The sequence below is a fragment of the Ursus maritimus genome, unplaced genomic scaffold, assembly GCF_017311325.1.
Source record: "Ursus maritimus isolate PB19 unplaced genomic scaffold, ASM1731132v1 scaffold_25, whole genome shotgun sequence".
NCBI classification, from domain to species: Eukaryota; Metazoa; Chordata; class Mammalia; order Carnivora; family Ursidae; genus Ursus; species Ursus maritimus.
The window spans coordinates 24,136,623-24,159,027 of record NW_024425008.1 but is presented as its reverse complement, the minus strand read 5'-3'; the positions used below and the strand labels follow the sequence as shown (position 1 = coordinate 24,159,027).

Below are 22,405 nucleotides of genomic sequence, written 5' to 3'. Positions count from 1 at the left end.
GATCTCTCTTGGGTAGGGCCTCACTCCTGGGGAGGGATGCCAGTCCACTCCTGCTTTTGCACCTGCTACTGGGAGACTCTGAAGTATTGGTTTTGCAGGTGTGGCCAGGAACACCTGCCTCCCCATCCAGGAGCATCTGGCCCAGGGCTGCCCACACCCCTGCTTCTGAGGGTACTCCTCCTCCCGCCCTGACCAGTCCTCGCCCTCCCTCTGTTCTAGAAGATAGACTGTAGAACGCCACCCTACAGTCTCAGAAGGCGGGATCCAGAAACTGCCATTTGTCCTGAACACTCATCCGGATGCTGCTTATGTGAAAAGTCTGGAAATTCTTGTTTTCATTCTTTTTGAGGTGCCTGCTAGAGGCAGAGATTCCTTTCCTCTCTGGCAAGCTAACTCAGCAGTCCCTGGATTCCCAGCAGATCTACGATAAGGAGTCTGTCTTCCCCGACACCTAGAGCAGTGCGTCTGTTGTGTTTTCCCTCTGGAGACAGACAGACTCAAGGGCTGAAGGTTGCTCGGGACAGATTTCAGGAGGATGCTGAGCCCAGAGGCGGGGCCAGGCCCAGGGCAGCTGGAGTGGGCCGTTGCTGTTAGACAGTGAGTGAGGCTTGTCAGACTCCCTGGCCTGAGGCTGGCCCCGGGAAAGGCATCGAGTCATGGGGCCAAAGCCAGTGTTGAAATTCCAGAGCTAGTGCTAACACCCCGATGTTGGACAGCCTGACAGCTTTTCCCTTCCCTCCCCAACAGGTGTGCGCCTTGACCGAGTGCGTGGAGGCCGCCAGAAATACAAACGACGGCTGGACTCTGAGAGCAGCCCATACCTGAGCTTACAGATTTCTCCGCCCGCTAAAAAGCCATGTGAGTGCCAGGGCCGTCCATGCTCCTTCTGCCCCATCCATGCCTGGAACGTCTGGCATCCCCTGGGGGCAATGCCACCTTCCCACTGCTGGGTATGGGACAGTGTGCCTCGTGGGGAGGTGGCCTCAGTGCCTGGCTTGGTGTGGGGTGCTTCCGGCTTCATTCAGAAGGCCTTTCCGTGCGAGATCTACAGACTACGTCTCCAACAGAGACACGGGCCCCACCGTCTAGAACATGTCCCCCCTCACCCTCCATTCAAAGCAGGGTCCTCTTGAGAGAATTCAGCAGCAGCTTCCCTTGGAGAGATATTTGTCGAGAGCCCAAATCACCAGAGTCAGAAAGGGAGGAGAGATGACCTGCTGGGACTCCCCAGAACCTGAATTTTTTTTCCTGAGCCCCTTCCCTTTTTCCCCAACATTTACATGCTTCCTCTGGTCGTTGGCAGTGACCAAGATTGTCTCCTACCTGCTGGTGGCTGAGCCGGACAAGCTTTACGCCATGCCTCCCCCTGGCATGCCTGAGGGCGACATCAAGGCCCTGACCACTCTCTGTGACCTGGCAGACAGGGAGCTCGTGGTCATCATCGGCTGGGCCAAGCACATCCCAGGTGAGTCACATAGGGCTAGGGGGAGGGTGGAGCCAGGATGCTCAGCCACTGTCCCCATGGCCGTGGTCCTGATGCCTGGGAGCCGGGGACCCAGGGGCCAGGTTTTCTTCTGGGCTCCTTTTCTCTCCTTGTGGGATTGGAGGTAAGCAGGTGTGTGAAAGGTCCAGTAATGTTCCTGAACCACTAGCAGCCCTTCAGATCCTGTTAACCATTCTAGCGGGGTGATGATGGCATTCACGGTAGGTTAAGATTCGGAGAGCAAGTTCTTTTGAATCCCTGAGGGCCAAAGAAGGGTTTTCTTGTAGACCTTATTGGAAATGGCTAGGACAATGCAGGAGAGAATTGAGTCTCTTGCTTCCTTTAGAGGCCAGTGGACTGGAGTGCTTAAGAACAGAGACTGGGGAATGGGACTTTGGGATTCAAGTCCTGGGTCTGCAGCTGACTAGCTGTGTCACGCTGGGTGGGTCACCGAGCCCCCCTGTGAATAGGGAATAAGAGCCGCGCCTCTTCGTGGGCTTTGACGTGAGGGTGAACTGGGAGTATGAGTGTGGTGGACGGTACACGCTAGTGTTCACTGTGCTCCCTGTTGCCGCGGGCCCGATGGTGAGGGAGGCCTGCCTCTGCATGGGATGTGTCCTAAATACGCTTCGGGTGACGCCGACTTCCTTCACTGTGTCTCCGCAGACCTGTCTTTTAGCTTCTTTCTTCTGGCTGAACTGTGGAAACAGTTAGTTGTGTAGACACCGATACCCACATCTGTTGCATTGCACACATGTTGGGAGTTTTCTGAAGTCTTTGCGGTTTATTCCTTGTACGCTTCTAATAGCTCATCTCCTGGTGTGGTGGGGACGTTCTCTTCCTCTGGCAAAGATCCACGGCAGCTCTGTGACATGGGGCAGTTCATCTTCTGTCGCTAGACCCTGCAGCTCTGAAAAATGACTGCGGCATGCACGTGATGCTGCGAACGTGTCCTGGGCTTCAGATGCTGAGGCCCACAGCTGATGCGGGCGAGTCAGAACGTCTGTACGTAAGACGTGTGCACACCTCCAGAAAGGAGTCTTCCTGCAGACCAGGGCTCGGGAGGTGATGCTGGTGTCGTGCAGCTGGCAGGAAGCGTAGCATTCCTTCCGCAGGGACTCCCTGGCGGCCCCTGGCTTCTGACTCGGGGCGGGCTCACGGGGGATCTGGGCTGGAGCGCCCTTACTGAGGAGCTCAGCCTCTTGGGATGACACACTCAGTAGTTTTGAATCTGGCCTGTGCTGATTCAGCACAGATGGGGGGTCAAGCCACTGCTTAAGACACCTCAGCCTGGATTGCTCCACTAACCCAGGGCCAAATCCGGGACAGCTCCCCCTGCCCCTCACACCCTGCCCTCCCCGGCATCGCACGCTCCTTCCCCCGCTCCGTCCCAGCAGTGGCTCAGGAGTGGCTCCTGGCGGCCCCCCAGGTCACTGCTTCCTTGTCCTGCCGCCAGTCCCCTCAACGCCTCTAGAAGAACCAGGAGGCGCTGTCTCCCTTGCACCCACTCTCTCCCGTGTCTGCCCGCCCCCCGGCTCCATCTCCCGTCGGTGCCCACCAGCAGGGCGGTGGGCAGAGCGGAGTGGCCTTCGGGGGCACGGACTTTGGATTCAGGCCGACCTGAGCTCTGATCCCAGCTCTGTCCTTCAGGGCCTTGCAAGGGATCTCCTTTCCCTGAGCTTAGTGTCCTTGCCTGTGAATCGGGAATCTTAGTCCAGCCCCCCGCACACAGTGGGTGCTTGATAAGTGGCCGGACCCTGACCGTGTGGTTGTCTTTGCTAATAGTATGAAAAGCCTCCTTTCACATCTTCATTTTTCTTTGTCCAAAGCTGAATTCTTTTTGATTAAAAAATAAAATAAACATAGGGGCTCATTTGTCTGTCTGAAACACTAATTTGCCTGTTTTGCATAAATTTGCATGCTGAATTATTTGGGCCTGACCTTCTAGTGTTTAAGGTAAAATTAATTAAGAGTCTCCTGCCACTGCGTGTAAACCTTCCATTAGGGGTGATGACATAGCAAGTGCCTGATACATTTAAACTAATCGACTTAAGATGAGACAGAAAACTCACTCGCAGACCTGCTCACTAGCCCTTAGGGAGGGCGAGCGAGCCAGAAGGAGCAGGTTTAGCAGGGTAGGTGCAGGCCAGGGCCTCCACCCCAGGACTGCTGTCCGTCCTGCCCATGCTGGATCCTGGACGGCAGAAGGACTGGCTCCTTGAGACGGCTCAGGTTAGCGCCCAGCCCACTTAACGTAAGCGCAGGAGGCGGTCTCTCCTGGCTCAGTATGGGCTGGCCTCTCCGTATCTGTTCGGAGCCTGGCACACAGAGGGCGCTTCATACTTGCCTTCACGTGCATTTATTGAGTGTTAACTCTATGTAAGGTCTCCTGCTGGGAGTTGTGGCTGATATAAAGAATTAGATGAATTTCTGCCCCAAGGATCTCATTTGGGAATAAGATGGATAATTTTTTTAAAAAAATAAAATACTTTTTCATGGAAAATTCTAAACATAAAAAGGAGACCGAATAGTGTCAGGAACCTGCATGAATGCTGCTTCAACGTGATCACCCCACAGCCCATCTCCTGTCCCACACACTTAGAATGCAGCAAGAACCACCACGGGACTAGTCCCCAGGCAGGAGGGACGCCAGGGGCTGGGGGGGCAGAGAGCAGAACCCGAGCTAGGCCTTCAGGATGATGGGCGGTGGCCATCAGAAGGGCATCAGGGCGCCACGAACACAAGTTTTCACGCTGAGCCCAGAAGCTGACCTGTGCACACGGGCACTGGGCGACCAGCGTGGCCAGGAGGAAGGATCATTTGGGCACAAACTCATTTCCCAGCAGCCCCGCTCCTTTCACTCCTGTTTTTGAGCACAGAGGACACTGTCCCACGGGTGAGTTCCGTGGGGAACGGGGGCTGATGGCGATACACACAGACTAGCGGCCGTCCATTCCAGTCTGTCTGCAGTTGCCCTACGCCGCACGCAGGCTTTTACCTTGAGTTGAATTCACCGCGTCCTGTGTTGCCGGGGGACGAGCCCAAGTCTTCAGAGTGCCCACCCCTGTTCCCCATGAGCGACACATGCGCCCTAGAGGCAGCAGCCTTTGCGAAGCCGTGGGTTTCCCTTGCTGAGCTGCAGCCTCTAGACGTTATGAGCCAGCAATCCCACCACCCCAGGCGGCCCGGAGGCTGCCCCCGCCCAGGAGAGCCCCCTCCTGCCGGCGCTGCCTGGCCCAGGCTGACAGTGCACAGCTCTGCAGGGGACCCCCCAGAGGCCTCCTACGGAGGGTTCCTCAGCAGCCCCGCTCCCAGGTAGCCACTGTCTGGCTCCCGCTGGGGAGAGAATGCCGGCGGCCAATGAAATATGGGTTGCCGAGTGACAGCAGCTGTGTCTGGAGTGGCCTCAGATCCTATAATTACATCTCCCTTTATTACCTCTGCTAATGGCCCTCCAGGTCGACAGAAACGATAATAAATTAACAGATTATGAACTCCACTTGCCACAAATTACGTGCCCTTTTTTTTTTCTTAAATTCTAGGAGCTCATGCTGTCAAATCACTGGGGGATGGGGGCTTGGGAAGAGCCTGAATGTTATCAGATCCTTTGGTGCAGATAAAGCAACTTTGGGGGGAGGGGCAGCAGAGCTCAGGTGGGAGACCTGGGGAGACGGGTGGGGGCAGCAGCCAGCTTGGGCAGGACCTCAAGGGGGCAGTGCATGACGCCCCTGGGACGGGCCACCCCAGCCTCTCCCAGCAGCAAGCCCTGTCCCAGAATTGCTGATTGCCTGATGGAGGAGGAGACCCAGTCCAGCGCAGAAGAACAGAAGTGCAAGGTGCTTGGCTGAAGGGCTGGGCGGAGGGCTTCAGCCCTTCATTTGGGTTTAAATAAAAGGAAGAATATGTGCTTCTAGTAAAGATGTCAGATGGGACAGAGGGATGGGTATTATGAGTTCCAGATCCCTCATCTTTCTTAACCATCCTTCTGGGAATTTCCTGTGCATGTGTGCGTGCGTGTGTGCACGCACGTGTGTTCTCCCCCCACCGTAGGACCGTTCTTGAATGCTGCTTTACATCCTGCTTCTTTCATTTAATTATGTAACATAGCAGCCCTTACCTTGTGCTGGGCAGTAGACTAAGTGTTCCACACATCAGCTTATTTCATCCCAGCAGTCCCATGAGGGAAGCAGTAGTAGTAGTAGTATGCCCATTTTACAGAGGAGGAAACTGAGGCACAGAGACGTGGACGTGCCTAGGGTCACAGCCAGTGGCTGGCAGAGCTAGGATTCCAGCAGACAGTCTGGCTCTGGTGTCTGTTCCCTTAGTAGTTACGTCTTCCTTGTGTTCTTAGGTATCTTTCCACACCCACGAAAATCTACCTCATTCTTTCTGGTGGCTTCTAATGTGCCATTCATTTAGCTAATAATTACGTTTATATAGTAATTACATGTATCGCATTAGTTACATTTAGGTTGTTTCCGGCTTGGGGTCATTACAGACTGATCTAACAAACATTCTTTCCCATTTATCTCTGTGTGGTTGCGGGAGGAAGTCCTAGCAGTGGACTTGCTAGGTTGAAGGGAGCAAGCCTTTGTTTTCTGCTTGATTTAGTTGTATTTTGAGAACATCTTAAATATGGACAAGTTCAAAAGCCAAAACTAGATAAAAATGTGCCCACAAAACCCTCCCTTCCAGCCCTGTTGCCTCTCCTCCTTCCTCCTAGAGCTGTTTTTATTTTTCATTTTCCATTTTCTCTTCTAGTGTTTATTTCTTCAAGTACGAGGAAATATTTGGGCTCTTTCAAATATGAGACCATAGCACATATGTCTCCCCTGAGTTGCGCAGAGTGAAGCGGTCTCTGTGGACCGTTCAGCACTTCGGAGAGGACATTTGGATTTTCAAAGCCTCTTCCAGCTCCTTTTGAAGGAGGAGGAGAGAAGTTAGGGGCCGGGTCCACTAGCGGAGAGGTCTAGCCTTGGAGGGAGACACAAACTCTCAAGAGGTTGCCGTCTCCCCTCCTCCCGCCGCCTATCTCTGGCTTGTACACAAGGGGCAGCGGTGGCGAAGTCTGAACTTGTGTCTGCAGGGCGAAGAGGGTGCACTGAGTTCTTCGTGGGTCCCTTTTCTTGTCACCTAGGAGTCAGGGCCCAGTGGCATGTGTTTATTCGACTCTGCTAGGAATATGCATTGGGCGTCTTCTTTGTCCCAGGCCTGGTGCTCGGCAGTGGGGGCGGGAAGATGGGCAGCACAGGGCAACCCATCCCAGCACCCCTGGGTGTGCTCACCGGCAGCGCCCTCGCCACCCGCTTCGGAGCTCCTCTCACCCTTCAGGGCTCAGTGTGTTTTCAGAGCCCCTCCATCTCTCTGGTTCTTCGAACTGTCCAAACCACGAGGTCCCAGCAGAGCTCGGGGCGTCCCTTTCCTTCTTGACTGCGAGCTCTTGCACCCGGGGGCCAGTTCTGGTTCGAGTTTGTCATTCTGTCCACAGCGCCTGGTGCTTAACCGGTGCCCAGTGAGGAATGGCCAAACGAATGAAGAGACAGAAGCGTGCTGTTAACACTAAGGATGGTACCTGTGTGATGGGCCTCACAGGGGTCTTTTCTCCTTCCTTTCCAGAAGCCTCCCTCCTCCCTCACCTCCCTTTTTGCCACCTTCCGATTCAGTTGTCTGTTAATTTCGCCCTGTCCACCTCCTACGTCTTCCCCCCCAGTCTGTCTGCTTCCAGAGCAGCCCCCCACGTCCCCGCGTGCACACACCCTCACGAGCCGGCTGATTGGGATCTGTTAATTAATGTCGCCCAAGGCCTCTCCCGCTCAGAGGCCCGATAAGGGAAATTGGATGTCCATTCTATCTGCGTTTTATTACCTCCCGGCTGTCCCTGCCGCCACAGGCTGCCACACACCCCCTTGCACACCAGGATGCAGACAGCACTCACGCACCTGGCCCGCCGGTGCCACAGCCTCTCCCCGAGGAGGTGCGTGGGTCCAGGCCTGCCCCCGGCCATCGGTGACATTGCCCAGCTGTTTTGTCAGTCACCAGCGGTGCTGGCAGCCAGCCGATGGGCCGAAGCCAGGGGAATACAGATCGCACTCGGGAACCGTGGTGACTGGACTAAGAGGCTGCTCTCCGGCAGAGGGAGACCCATGCGCTGGTTTGAAAATGGAGGGGGACAGTGGGGTCTAGACTCAGGGGACAGCAGGTGAGAGTAGGACAGACTCCATGGAAACCCAGAGCAATGGGCCTGTCCGGAAGGTTGGGACCACCCCAGGCCTCCAGCTATGCCCAGAAGGGAGAGGAGAGTCCTGCCAACAGCTCGCTACTAACAACAAAAGCAGTAATGGTAACGACCGCCTCAGGCATCCCCTTGCTCAGGCTCGCTGGGCATGAAGGCGAGGGGAGTGGAGCTGGCTGCTGTGGTGCCCCGCCTCTTCGTCCTGCAGCCCCCACATCCGCGGCACCGTGCACCGTGCGGGGGCAGGTGCCAGTCAGCCAGTGAAGGAGCAGCTCACCCCCGGAAATCCCCTCCTCCCAGGGCCCACGACGCACGGTGCTTGTCGCTCTTTCCTTCAGTCTGGCGTATGGTCACTGCGGCCGCCAGTCGCTGAGTTTCTGGTTGAAGTTACTGCCTTGTGTTTGGTGGCCAAGGGGTTAGAAAGTCAGCTTCCCTCCCTCCCTGTCCTCCTCCTCCCCCGCCTACTACTTCTCTACCCTCCCTCTCAAGTCAAGACGTTCATCGTTCCGTGCCTAAGTGCACGTGTAATGCAATTCCGGACACACTTCTCATTTGGTAGAAGACTTTCATCTCATCACCAGTAACAATTGTATGAGCTCTGTGAACACGATGTATGTTGCAAATCGTGGTCGCATGTAGACCTCATGCGAGTCTGAAGCAGGTGCTACAGTTCTACCCATTTCATAGAGGAGGACACTGAGGTTTGGGGCAGTTACACAGCTTTCCCGCGGTCAGCCTCCAGCTGGCAAAGGGCAAGTCGGGATTCAGGCCCAGGCAATCTCCCGAGCCCATTGGACGAGATGGGGACATAATTCTGGAGCCATCCCCATCACGGACCTCCTTTCACTCTGGAGTCAGCCTCCTCGCTAGCAAGGAGGGGGAGACCCCCATGATTCTAAGCTCACAGAATGCAGGACAGCTCGGGTCATTGTTAGGTGGAGAGCGATGACAGGGCAGCAGGGGTCTGACCCCTGGAGGACAGGCTGCCTGTGAGAAAGTGCCCCCTGACCCTGGGGTCTCTGGAGCTCTTAGCTGCCCCAGGCTGTGGTCACTGGGGGCGGGGGGCGGGTGTCACTGGCCAGGAACAGCTGAGTCCTCTTTCCGGGTTGGGCCCTTGGGTCCACACACAGCTGAGACTCGGCACTGAGGATCGGCTGTCGCTTCAGAACACCAGAAGCTCCCCTGGTTGAGCAGAGAGGAATCTGAAAGTCCCCAGGGGGAGCGGACCCTGTACTGCTGCCTCTCGATTCCACTATGAATTTAATAACTCCTTACGTTACAAATGCATTTAGTTAAAAAGCCCCTACAGCGTAGAACTAACGGTAATAGTGATAACAACTGTCAACATGTCCTGAGCTCTTGCTGGGTACGTCGTTCCCACGAATTCCCTGTCTGACTCACTGACCAAGGAGGGACTAGGAGTGTAGCGGGTACCGAGGCAGGGGCGGGATCCGGAGGGGCCCGGGCCCACCTCCTCCAGCCAGCCCACCTGACGGCTGCCGCCCTCCCCGCCCCTCCTTCCTGCAGGCTTCTCGAACCTCTCTCTCGGGGACCAGATGAGCCTGCTGCAGAGCGCCTGGATGGAGATCCTCATCCTGGGTATCGCGTACCGCTCGCTGCCCTACGACGACAAGCTGGTGTATGCGGAGGACTACATCATGGACGAGGAGCACTCCCGCCTCGCGGGGCTGCTGGAGCTCTACCGGGCCATCCTGCAGCTGGTGCGCCGGTACAAGAAGCTCAGGGTGGAGAAGGAGGAGTTCGTGACCCTCAAGGCCCTGGCTCTGGCCAACTCAGGTAGGGCGGGTGTGGGGCCCGCAGGGGGAGCTTCCGGAGGTCTCGTGGGGCCCGGGGGGCGCAGCTCTGGGGCCTGTGCGCAGCTCTGGGGCCTGTGCGCGGGGCCGCCGTGAGGGGCGGGATGGCGTGACGGTGCAGAGCTGCTCGTCACCAGAGGCTGCGCAGGGGTTGGCCTGGAGCCCAGAGCGGGTTGATGAAGGCCAGCGGTAGGCAGGCGCTGCCCGACCCTGGGGTCGCCGGGCACTAGACTCGGCCTCGAACGTCTAGCCCCGCACGCTGGTTAGGGACACGGATTCTGTAGCCACGTTGCTAAGAGTCAGATCCTGCTTCGACCCCTTGGCCAAGTCGCTTCCTTCTGTGCCTCATTTTTTTTATCAGTAAAATGGGAATAATAAAGAGTCCCTATCCCACCAGACTATGGAAGGGATTTGTTTATATATGATTATACGCACAGCATGCCCGGCGCATAATAAGTGTTCAGCCTGTTAAATAAATTAGCTATGAACTTAATTCTTACACGCAACCCTACGAGCAAGGTTCTCATGATTTTAACCCCATTTTACGGATGTGGGAACTGAGGCCTCGGGAGGTGAAGAAAATTGCCCAGGGTGACACTATTAAGGGGTGTCAGAGGTAGGACTCGAACCAAAGTCTTCTGATTGCAAAACCAACCCCCAGCTTATAACTGCGCCTTGAATCTCCCAGTCAAATCGCTCAGGTACAAGAGAGAAAAACCTCCCCAACTGAGTTGTCTGGACTGTCATTAAAAAGGAGGCTTCATGGGGCGCCTGGGTGGCTCATTCGGTTAAGCGTCTGACTCTTGATTTCGGCTCAGGTCGTGGTCTCGTGGTCTTGGGATCGAGCCCTATGTCTGGCTCTGTCCTTAATGGGGAGTCTGCTCGAGGATTCTCTCTCCTCCCTCTTCTCCTCCCCCTGCTCTCTAGCGAGCTCTCTCTAAAATAAATAAATAAATCTTCAAACAAATTTTTTTCATTAAAAAAAATAAGAAGGCTTCACTCCATCCCTTCAGCCCCTTGGGCCAGCTTCTGGCTGGACTCTGGGGAGCGGGGCTGGGCATTGGTAATGCAGGTGAGCGAGCTGACTGTAGTCTGTGTCCAGAGTTAGGGAGCGCCCCCACTGTGCCAAGCGGGGGCTGGAGAATGCAGGGGAGAGTCAGGCTCCCTGTCCTAAAGAGAGCGTATCAGGCAGTTGCTACAGGGCAGCTTGTGTTAAGTCCATGGCTCAAGTCTGGGGAACCCAAGTGCCAATTCCAGCTCTGACACTTCGTAGCCGTGTGACGTTGGGCAAGTTGACAACAACCTTCCGTAGCCCTGTCCTGTGTGTGAAATGGGGATAGCCCAGTGTCTCCTCCAGCTACTTTGCTCTTAAATGATTGACCGAAGATAAAGCACTTAGCCCAGTGCCTGGCCTAGAGGAAATGTTCAATAAATATTAATTATTATCATTACTATTAATATTAGAGGAAACAAAGCGGGATCAGCACAGGGAAGAGGGAGAGCTGGTTCCCAGGTGGAGACAGTACAAATAGGGTAACCAGCTGGTGTGCTTGATACTGTCATGCTTTTAGTAAAAGTCCTATGTCCCGGGAAACCTCAGTCCCTGGCAAACCCAGACAGTTGGTCCCCCTCACAAATAGCTTCATAGAGAATGCAAGGGATGCTGCAGAGGCCCTGCTCAGCCCCCCTTTACTGGGTTAGAGCTCCCATGCCCCAGCTGTGGAGTTCTGCTGCTAACAGCTCCCAGCTGCCCCCTTCACCAAGCCCTCCCCTCACCTGCTCTGCCTGGAGAGTTCCATACATCGGCACCTTCAGCCAATGGTGACCCACACAGGGGAACAAAAGGCTGGGCTCCTGGCAGGGTGGGATCGGAGCTCTGCATGGATCAGGCCAAAGCCAAGGCCATACCCTCACCTTGCTTGCTCCCACACTCACCCTATCCTGCCTCCCTCCCTCCCTCCCTTTCTCCTGAAAACACACCCTCCAGAAATCCTATGCACCCGAACCCTAGTTTTGGGCTCTGCTTTCGGGGAATCTGATCTAATATGGAGAGGCAAGCATTTTTTTTTTAGTTTAATTCCCTTTTATTAATAAACAAAGGCAAAATAATAATTAAAAATTTACAGGCTTCTATACAAACCATTTACATTTTAAGATTCCAAAATGGTAGTGTATTCTTAGTGAGAGAACGCTCATCCCGTTGGCGGTTTTTTTAAGTGGTTTTAAACTTACGGAACAGTTGAGCAGCTGGAGCTGCTGTTCTGTGCCCCCTTCCCACCCACCTCCACCACGCGCATCCACCCCGTCTGTGGAGTTTCCCCCATTGTTCACGTCTTGTGTTGGTGTGGTAATTTGTGACGGTGAATGAGCCAGTATTGATACATTATTAACAAGAGTCCCTGGTTGCCATCGGGGTTTACTCCTCGTGTTGTGTGGGCCTATAGATTCAACAAATGGGGAGCGACAGAGCTCCCCCATTACCTGCCCTACGGTGTTCTCACCCCTGGTGAGCCTGTGCCCCCGGGCTCACAGGGAAGCACCGGAACCAGCCCTCCAGAGGGGCTGGGAGCTCGCGAGGCTGGAGGGAATGCGGGGGGCCGCAGAGGACACAGTGGGAATGGGGAGACCAGCAAGGCTGCGAGGTCTTGGAGGGCACGTCCTTGATTTTAGACACTCCTTACTGCTTCACAGCTGACCGAGAGCTCGAGCTGGCCCCTGGCGGGAGAGGAGAGGGAAGAGGTGGGAGGCCGGTCAGCTGTCACCTCCTCCCCACCCCTCACCGTCAGGCTGTGACGGCTTTCAGATGGCCTTTCAGCTTAGCTGGCGGCTCTTGCTCTGATCTCACAGGCACGTGCGTGCATGCACACATGCACACGTATACACACACGACATGCACGCACACGTGCACGTGCTCACACGCGTGCACACACAGACGTGCACATGCACACACAGACATGCGAGCTCACAAGTATAGACACTTGTACAAGCACTGACACACTTGCACACAGACACACACGCACACGCACACACGTGCACACGTGCTCACATACACGTACGCACATGCACACGTACACGCATGCAGATACGTGCGCACAGGCACACACAGCACCTGACGACTGGCTGTGGTTCAGTAACACGAGCCCATCAGCAGCCTCACTGGCATCACGCGTGGCCTGAGTACACACCGTCACGCGAGGTGAAGTGCCGGGGAGCCGCACTCTCGCCCCGGTGGCATCTCCCAGCCGTCCTGCAGCCGTTGTGCGGCTCCAGGTAGTTGAGAAAGTCGCAGAGTTCGGGCGGCACAGGCGTGGCTGGAGGGGCAGCATCGGGCCCCGGCGGGGAGTGGGGAGGAGTAGCGCGGGTAAGGCCAGACAGGCAGGTTGGGCTCAGACCAGAGGCTCCAGTGCTGTGAAGGGACAGGCTTGTATTCGGGTTGGTCTGGGGCCGTGAAAGGCGGTGCGGCAAGGTAGGACAGTCACCCATCAGACAGTTAGCGGAAGGAGAGGCAGGCGCCAGGAGATCATTGGTTCGGTCCCGGCGGCCGCCCCCAGGGCCACCATGGGTGCCACGGCTGAGGTTGTACACCCGGGACGGGACCACTCATGTGGCCCCGGGGGCTGACACGAGGCAGAAGGGTGAAGCACATCAGAGACAGGCTGGGCCCCCAAAGCCCAGCCCGTCAGGAGCCTGCTGGCCATCTTTCACCCCAAGTCCCGGCCATCTCCAAGGCTCCCTGACTGCAGAAAAAATTCATAGCCATTGATTTTGTAATTAACAGTTTATCAATGCCATCAATACAGACTCGCTGATGGATTGCAAAGAAATTAATCTTGCAATGTTATTTTATTTCATTTTTGGTCGAAGGCAGCTGCCAATTTCGGCCTCCTTGGGGAGGGTGGGGGGATGGGGCGAGGAAACTGGCAGGAGGCAGTCTGGATGGCCATGTCCCAGCCTTACAGGAACCAGCGCGTCTTGGGTACATATTCTGGAACCAGCTGAGAGAGTAGGAGTGGAGCCATGCTCCGTCTCCAAGTGGCAAAGGAGAGTCCCCACTGCTTTGGTAACGAGGGGCAGGGCAGTGGCCGCGTGTTGGGCGTGGGTCCACAGCGCGCTAAAGGCACTTGCCCCAGGCTGAGTCCTCACGATCATGATAATATTAATTTATCAGGGGCTTACTAGGTGCCTGGTCATGTGCTATTTCTTTTTAAGCGTCACCACGACCCTATGAGGTACGGAGGCATTTGCTCCATTTTACAGATGAGGAAACAATCTCAGGGAGCTTAAGTAACTTGGTCAAAATAACACAGCATCTAAGACTCCAGAGTCTTCTATTCCTCCTGCTATTTTTCTCCCAAGAGGAGGCGGGACCCCGGAGGCATGGGCTGAGTGTGGCCGCAGAAGGTCAGAAGGAGTTATTGGGGTCAGCCAGTTGGAACAGCGGCCCTTGGTGGTTTGGCGCCTCAACTAACGCAGCGTGCAAAGGCATTGCCCTGCTCTTTTGAGGAACCCGGCAGCCTCGCCCCGCCTTCCTTGGCAGCCTACCCAGAGCTTCCAGTTCACTCGATCCACATGGCACCCTGGCCTGCCGACCTTTGGCAGGCGTTGGGCGCTGCAGTTCGGGGCGGTGGCTCGAGCTCTGTAAGGAGCGGCAGAGAAGGCAGGCTGTTTTCCCTGAGCCCCAGGATTGGGTGCCAGGAAATGGCCTTGGCTTCAGCTCAGACCCCACTGTCAGCCAGCTGTCAGCAGGTGTCTGCCTGCCCTGCTGGGATTTAGGTAACTTCCACTTGAACCCCTAATTCATGCCTGAGTCCAGAGCGCTCCTTGGTTTTTTAGAGGACTCCCGGCAGCCTCCATCATCACTTGGCCCATGCGTCCGGCAATGCTGTCTCAGGCCCCTCTCCAGGCCCCCCACCACAGGGCACCTGGGCGCAGAGCTCAGCTCTTCTCCGCGTTTGCACTCTGTGCCCAGCGTTCTGTCAGATCAGTGATGACCCCAGAGACGAGCTGGTGCCTGGTGGCGGCAGCAGCAACAGTCCCAGTGACGGTGCTGGTCATGGTACCACCAGCTGGGCACTCACCGTTGAGCCAAGTACTGTTTTCTTGACCCTTGACCTATAGTAACTCATTAACCTCTTGAGGTAGGTGTGCCTGTTATCTCATTTACCACATGAGGAAAATAAGGCACAGAGAAGTTAAATGACTTGCCTAAAGTCACACAGCTAGCAGATGAGGGACGCAGGACTCCCACGTCCACCGGGCTGGCTCCAGAGTCCACCTGGCAGCTCCAGGGCGGTGACCGGTCTGCTCAGGTCAAGTCCTTCAGGGCCTCCGCTGCCTCCTTTCGGTGGTTTCTCAAGAGAGGACCTTCCGACATGCAGAGCGCGCCCTGGGTCCTAGCCTCAGCTCTGTTACGGGCCTCTGTGAATTCAGGCTGGCCGCTTAGCCTCAACGAGCCTCCGTGGCCTTCTCTGTAAAGTGAGGATCTGGGGGGGCAACAGCACAGAGACCCCCTCCCCCCGCCCGGGGCGGCCCACTGACGCTCGCCCTGTGCCCACAGATTCCATGTACATCGAGGACCTGGAGGCGGTGCAGAAGCTGCAGGACCTGCTGCACGAGGCGCTGCAGGACTACGAGCTGAGCCAGCGCCACGAGGAGCCCCGGAGGACGGGCAAGCTGTTGCTGACGCTGCCCCTGCTGCGGCAAACGGCCGCCAAGGCCGTGCAGCACTTCTACAGCGTGAAACTGCAGGGCAAGGTGCCCATGCACAAACTCTTCCTGGAGATGCTGGAGGCCAAGGTCTGATGGCCCGGCACCTGGACCCATCCCTCTCGCGGACGGACCGGCGGACGGACGGACCGCCGCGGAGACCTCCACCGCCACCAGCCTCGACCTTCAAGCCCTGTATCATGGCCGTGAGCAGTCCCCGAGGAAGGGGTTTCTCGCCTCCCGGCTGTGTGCGGAGTCCCGAGTGCAGCGGGGCAGGGGAGTGGGGAGGGGAGGGCAGGGCGTGGGCTCATCCGTAACTGGCTTTTTCTTTGGTATGTTTTTTCCTTCTCCACGGGTAGTGCTGAGGTCTGGGCCAGGGCTGACCCCCTCCCTTGAGACTGGAGACCATCGAGGAAGCGCCCCCTTCCCCCAGCAAACCCCCAAGAGACGGCAGTGCATATCCTAACCTCACCCCCACCCCCATCCCCCACCCCAAGCCCTGGGTGGGCAGTGCCCAGCGCCTAGGACCCCACCCCATTCAGGCTGGCTGCCTCCGGGAGGTTGTCCCTTCCCAGAGGGCAGGTGCTTTCTTCTAGAGGCCCCGCCTACTCTGAGGTTCTTTGGGGCCCCTCCAGAGGCCCCACACCTTCCCCAGTCCAGACGGCTCCCGGCCTGCAGCCTTTCAGCCTGACACACAGCCAGCTCCTGTTAGGGACTCGCCATCCAGAGAGCAGCTGCCCGAGCTTGTGCGTCTTCCGGGCACCCACCCCTTGGTGCCCTCCCACCTGCCTGTCACCGCTGCACCGAGGCCCACCTGTCCTCCTCTCCTCTCCCAGGAGATCCCTGCTACTCCCTGCCCCTACCTCAGAGCTCACTCAGTGGGTTCAGCCGGCCAAGGTGGCTTCGGGTCCATAGCTGGAACAGTGCCGGCTCCAAAAAGAGCAGGGTCCAAGCAATATTCCCAGAGCTCCCCCTTCTGCTTGCTTTTCCCCTTCCCCCTGTCAGCCTTCAGGGCAGGTCCAGAGCAGGTGGGCCTGTGGGAAGTTCGGGATTCTGGGGCCTGGCCCCATCTGAGGGCACCCTGGGCACTGATTTCCAGGCTGCCAGTCCTAGGGGGAGTGGGGCAAGATGGGGAGAGGCTTGAACCAATCTTCGCTGAGCACAAAGTCCCAGAAGTGAGATAAGGAGACGGGGGAACCCTGAAGAAGGGGTGCTCGGGAAGTTGCCAGCCTGCCCGAGGGGCTGGCTTCTGTGGGCAGTAGACATCGGGTCACCCTGCGCCCTGTATTCCAAAAGGTTGGGCACACCGGTGCCCAGAGGGGTTGCTGCTGCCACCCTGGGACTGAGGTGTGACATAACTCCCCGAGTGCACTGAAAAAGCCCAGCTCTGTGGCGGGACTGCCCGTCTTCTTGGCTGCTGTGTTGGGTAACTAACCACCCCGGTCTGCCCAGGATGTTCCTGGCTTTAGCACTAAAAAGCTGTGTCCCGGGAAACCCCTCCGTCCGGGCAAATGGGGACAGTCACCAGATACCTGTGAGTGGCCTCGAAAGTTGGTTGTAACCCACTCGGGGAGGCCTTTAGCACCCCATCCGCTGCACGCAGGTTGGCCGATGGCTCTGAGGGTCCCCCGAGGATGAAGGGGGGGTTGGGCGTGATGGGGCAAGCCCTTTCTGAAGCGGGGATCAGAGCAGCCCTACCTGGGATACTTTCTGGGGTTTCCACACCCATCGACCCGACCTCCTAGCCCTGGAGAGACACTCGTCGCTAGGACACCAGGCGGCCAGGGGCTGCCCCCAGCCCTGCAGCCTTCCATGGGAAGCAGCTGATGCTGGTTTTGCCACGCTGCCCCTCCCCCACCCAACACGACCCCTCTGAACTGGGCTGAGGGTCACCCCGGGCCTGAGGGTCGGCTAAGACCCAGCAGCCACAGAGTAGCTCTCTGATGTCCTCTCATACAAAACAGAAAGGGTTCCGAGAGGCCTGACAGCCCAGTGACATGTGCTGTCCCGCTAGCCTGTGGGGAATAGGAGGCCAAAGCCACCTGACAGTCTGCGTTGGAATTTTTGTCCGGGGTGCTTCATCCCTAGCGCTCTGGGCACCAATCTGGGTGGGCTCACGGGCATCGAAGCGTCAAGGGACCCGAGCAAAGCCCCCAGCCCGACAGCTGTTAGGATCCATGCCCTAAGTCCGAACTCGAGGTCCCTCATGGTGAGAGAAGCCAGGGTTGGGAACCGCCCCCTGCCTTCCGTTGTGCTGTGTGCTTGAGGAGGGGGAGCTGAGGGTGGGACCTCCTCCCCCGGGGGGCAATTCTGTCGCCAGCGTGAGTCCCCGAGCTGTCAGCCAGGGCGGGGCCTGTGCACAGCTGGTATTTACAGAAGCATCTTGGCTACTGGTACAAGTGGTGGGGGGTGTGGTGGATCCGGGGCTTCTGCAGGTGTCCTGCCATCAGAGCCTCTGGGGGGGGGGGTGGCGAGCCCGATGGCTCTGTGCCAGTGAGCTGGACGCTGCTCCTCACTCAAACCCCCGTGGCCGCAGGAGACGGGTCCGGCACGACGGGAACTCTGGCTGGTGGGAACGGCTGGTGTGTACTGATGCAGCCCCTGGACATTCAAAGAAAAAATGTAGGCCAACTTCTTAGTTGGAGGCCTCGCCAGCTTTGGGGCCTCCCTGGGAGAGGGGGCCCTGACTTAGTGGGGGATGGTGAAGCGAGGAGAGTTTAGGATGCCCACTCCCCCCCAAATGGGGAGGAACTCACTTGCCCCCAAAATTGCTGTTCCTGGAAAATCTGTAAAAGAACAAATTGCCCTTCTCACTTGTACTCTCATGATACAGGTCATTGAAATGAACCAAGAAATAAAATGTAAAAATCCAACCGTGGAGAAGGTGGTATTGGCTGGGTTTTGTTTGGTCCCCGTGTCCCCCCCTTTCTACAGCTTCTAGACTGGTTTTGTCACATGGGAGCCTGGGTAGTGGCTCCCAGTTTTTGCATACAGAAGATCTTGGTGATTTCCCCATGCCACGATTGGGGAACCAAGTAGAAAGATCTCAAGGGCATAGGTGGGGGGGGTAGGGCTGCAGGGGAGTCAGAATCTGCACCCAGCTCCGTGGCAGGGGCCCCCCTTCCCTCTTGCAGACCCTCCCCTCCCCCTGTGCAGATGGGAGAAGCCTGGGGGGGCAGACGGGGAACAGTGACAAACCAGACAAGACAGAGGGGCCCATGCCCACGGAACAGCACCAAAGAAAAGCACGATGTGGAAAGATTGTTTTATTTTCTGATAATGATTAAATGGCTGGAATGGCGTCTTCAGATGTATGTATTTTTTAAAATGGCAGTCCTTCATTGCATCCCCCTCTGTACGTATTTCTGCCTCTGTATGTGTTCTCCCCCAGACTCCCCCACCCACCCCATGTAAATCGAATGCCGTCGGATTCTTCTGTCCTGGTCCCATGTATCTGGCATCTAATAAATAAGGAATGGCCTGTTGGAGAGTTTCTTCACACGTGACCTTTCTGGGCTCGCTGTCCCCTGGACAGCACTGCCCTCAGCCTCAGGCCAATGCTGGGCCTGGCCGTCAGGAGAACCAGCTCAGCCTCCGAATTCTCTGGACATTCAAGTAGGCATTTTAAAAGCATGTTCAGTGGCAAAACTCAGGAATGCAACTTGTGAAGCAGGATACAGGTCTGAGAAGCCCCCTGCTACTTCACAGACTTTTGACGTGACTTCCAACGTGGGAGGCACTCTATTATTATCTTCATTTATGCCAGAATAATGGAACATCACATGTATGCGAACCAAAAACAGTTCACTGCCTTAGGATTCTGAAATGCATCTGTGTAAGCATACCTATAATGCTGACTGCACAGAGATCCCACGTGTCATCCACATTTGGGAGCAGGGAGAAGCAGAGGGGACGGCCTGAAACGGAGGAGCATTGTATCAGGATGTCTTTCATTGCAAGTAAAAGACACCCCAGTTTATATCAGCTTAATGGATTTATTGTCTTGGATTTATATGAAGTCCGGAAGTGGGGCAAGCATCAGGCAGGGTTTGATCCAGAGGGTCACAAAGTCAGTAGGGCCATGGCTCTGCTTCTCTGGTTCTCTCAGTTCTGCCCTCTTCTGTCTGCTTTGCCATCAAGCCAGCCTCTTTCATGGTAGCAAGAAGGCTGCCAGCTTTTCATTTCACATTGTAAGGAGAGAACATCTCTCCCTACAACCATGGAAAATACCTGAGCGTCATTCTGAATCCCAGTGGCTCTTGTGCTTATCTCTTAAGGGATCATTGGGACCAGCTTTAGGGGGGACTAGTCCCACTTAACTGTCCAGCTGTTACATACAAAGAGTTGAGTGGAAGTCTAGGAGACAGCCAGCCAACCGTGATGCCCACAGAACTCATACACATGGACAGCGCAGGCTCTGGTCAACTTCCAGTGAGCCGTTTATAAGTTTCCTGAAGCTCTTGGAAGATCGCATTCACAGAGCAGTCTTTGAACGCGATACTTAGCAAGTCTTATGCATGAAATGTTTTGTGGGAATGAAAGTACCCAGTTTGTGGATTATTTTAGGTAATTTCCCAATGTACCCTCACTACCTCACGTGTGTATGCATACATACTTACACACACACACAGACACACACACAGCTGGTATTCATGCTGCCACCTTAAAAAATAATCAGGGAAGACAGTCAACCGTAATATCACGTAACATAATCAAAATAGAAATACTTACTGGACTATCTGTATTTTAGGATTTTCTCTACTACTTCCTCCCATCTGTATAGATAATTATGGTCAGACTAGCTAATAGCTCATTTCAAGAAAGACTTAAACCTCATTCATATCTTTCTCTCTCCTCAATTCTCAAATAGTCTCGCCTTCCTGTTACCAAAGAAGTGAAAGGGGAAAACACAATTTAAGGTCATTCATTTGCTCAACAAATACCTACCGAGGGCCTGCTGTGTGCCAGGCACTGTCCTGGGCACGGAGACTATCTCAGTAAAAAGAAAAACACAATCTCTATTTTCATGGAGCACACAGTCAAGTGGGAGGAAGAGAGAGACAATGAACACAATAAATAACCAAATTACATTGTTAGATAAGTTCTGTGAGGGAAAAAGCAGGGTATGGGGGATCAGGAACGGGGAAGTCGGATATAATTTTAAAAGGAATGGTCAGAGCAGCCTCAGTGAGAATGTTACATGTAACAGTAAGGTGAGGAAAGTGAGGGCCACGTGGGTGTCTGGAGATAAAGCTCTCCAAGCAGCAGGACCAGCATGTGCAAAGGCCCTGAGGTAACAGTATGCCACGTGTGTTCAGTGAGCATCAAGGAAACAAGTGTGGCTGAAGTGGAATGGGTGAGGCAAGGGGGAGTGGGGCAAGTCATGCAGAGAACATGAGGACATAGTAAGACTGTCTTTCACTCTAAGTGGAAGATTTTGCATAAAGGAATGCCATGATCACACGTCTCAACAGCAGCCTTTGGCTGCTGTATGGATATGCTGTAGGAAGGCCCGGGTGGAAGACCAACTAGGAGACCACTGATGAGGTGACTGACTTGGACCAGAGTCAGAGGAGAGTAGGTCTGAAGAAGCACTTGGATCCTGGATCTAATCTGAAGCCACCAGGGTTGTCCCCCACTGAGCTGGAAAGACGCAGAGAGGGCAAGTCCGGGGGCCGGGTGGGAGAATCACCCACGGTAAGTCTGAGATGCTGTTGGACGTCCAGGCAGGGATGCCAGGAAGGCAGCAGGCCAGAGGGTCAGCGAAATCGGGAACAGCGAATGACCTTCGTTGGTAACAGGTGTTCACACGGGATCTCTACCGGCCATGAATTCCTCCTCGCAGCCCCCCAACGCCCTCCGTTGCTCTCTATCTAGCCTCAAAGGCAGTAAAGTAAAACGTTGTAGAAACACAGGTTTCTGGAGCAGAAGGGGCTGCATGATCGCCTTTTTATGCCATTATTTGACAGTTTTGAGAACTCAGCCTGGACTCTAGCCTTGCCCCCAACTCTCAAAAACAGTGTGGGGTGCGGACTGGAAGGGGCACAGATGCTTTCTTGGTTTGGACCACCAGTTCTCAAATGGGGTGACTGTGCCCCCAAGGGCATACTTGGCAATGTCTGGAGATGTCTTTTGTCGTCAGGCTAGAGGGGTTGCTGGCATCTGGTGGGTAGAGGCCCGGGGAAGCCGCTGCAGCTCACGGGGCGGCCCCACCACGCACGGTCACCTGACCCACAGCGGCAACAGGGCTGAGGCGGGGAAATCCTGATTTACACATATTCTGGGCATCATCAAGATAAAAACACTCAGGGTTCCACAGAGCAGAATTTGGGGGTCTTAACTCATTCCTGAGCTCCTCCTGGTACCAGATGCTCCCTCTACCCCGCCCGGTCCGGCTCTGACCCCAAAACATGCACCCGGGGCAAACACCCACGCTCTCCGTGAGTGGCTCCCGTTCAGATCCCAGTGAGGGGAAGGGAGGGAAGGGGAGGGGAGGGCAAGGGAAGGGAGGGAAGCACCAGGGCCTACCATCCTTAAGCGGTCAGGTCACGACCAGTTTCCTTTTACTCAGAAACTTGACGTTGGGGGAAGCACCCGTGGCTTCCTGTCTGGAAGAAGTGGGGACCCTTCTGGCAGACCTTTGTGCTCCCGGTTTCAGGTGCTCCGAACAAAGGTGACTCCATGTCCGCCTCTTCCTAGCCCCACACGGCTCGCGCCCACGACTGTCCCCACATTCCGCTCCATCTGTGGGTTTTCTCTTGTTACCTTCTCCCTTCACCTGGGCTGGGCAGGAGAGCCTGTGTCTGGTGGTCAGAAGCCAGCCTTCTTCTCTACAGGGGGCTGGTGGGGAGGGACAGGGCTAGGAATCTTCAGAGACTTCTCTGGGAAATTCTGCAGACATCCCTCCCTTGTTAGCCGAATGCCCAGCGCATCTGTGCCCAGATCCCTTCGGCAGCTGTCACAAGGCCAAGCGAAGGCACTGGGGCTCGCACTTGGGTCCCGAAGAGTCTCTCCCCACTTCCCCTGTGGAGAAGAGAGACAACCAGACCTTCCCGCCCTCTTCCCACAGGCAGACATGACAAGCCCCCACGATCAAGCTTGGAGCCAGGCCAAAATAGGGTGGAAAGGGCCCATTCTCGAGGCCGCTCACAAGTGGGAGTCCTAGACAGC

The 22,405-nt window shown here is 55.8% G+C and overlaps 1 protein-coding gene across 3 annotated transcripts in view; it reads left to right on the top strand.

The window, feature by feature from the left end:
• ESRRB (estrogen related receptor beta) overlaps nucleotides 1-15,331 on the top strand; it is a 103,195-nt gene extending 87,864 nt beyond the window's left edge. For 2 of the 3 annotated variants that reach the window (XM_008699400.2, XM_008699378.2), the window contains 4 exons: nucleotides 748-858; nucleotides 1,304-1,465; nucleotides 9,243-9,512; nucleotides 15,087-15,331. In XM_008699400.2, coding sequence (XP_008697622.2) covers nucleotides 748-858; nucleotides 1,304-1,465; nucleotides 9,243-9,512; nucleotides 15,087-15,331 — 788 coding nt within the window. Of the gene's footprint in view, nucleotides 1-747; nucleotides 859-1,283; nucleotides 1,466-9,242; nucleotides 9,513-15,086 lie in introns of all 3 variants that reach the window. The other variant, XM_040641616.1, reaches the window with a different exon arrangement.
• Nucleotides 15,332-22,405: the final 7,074 nt, after the last annotated feature.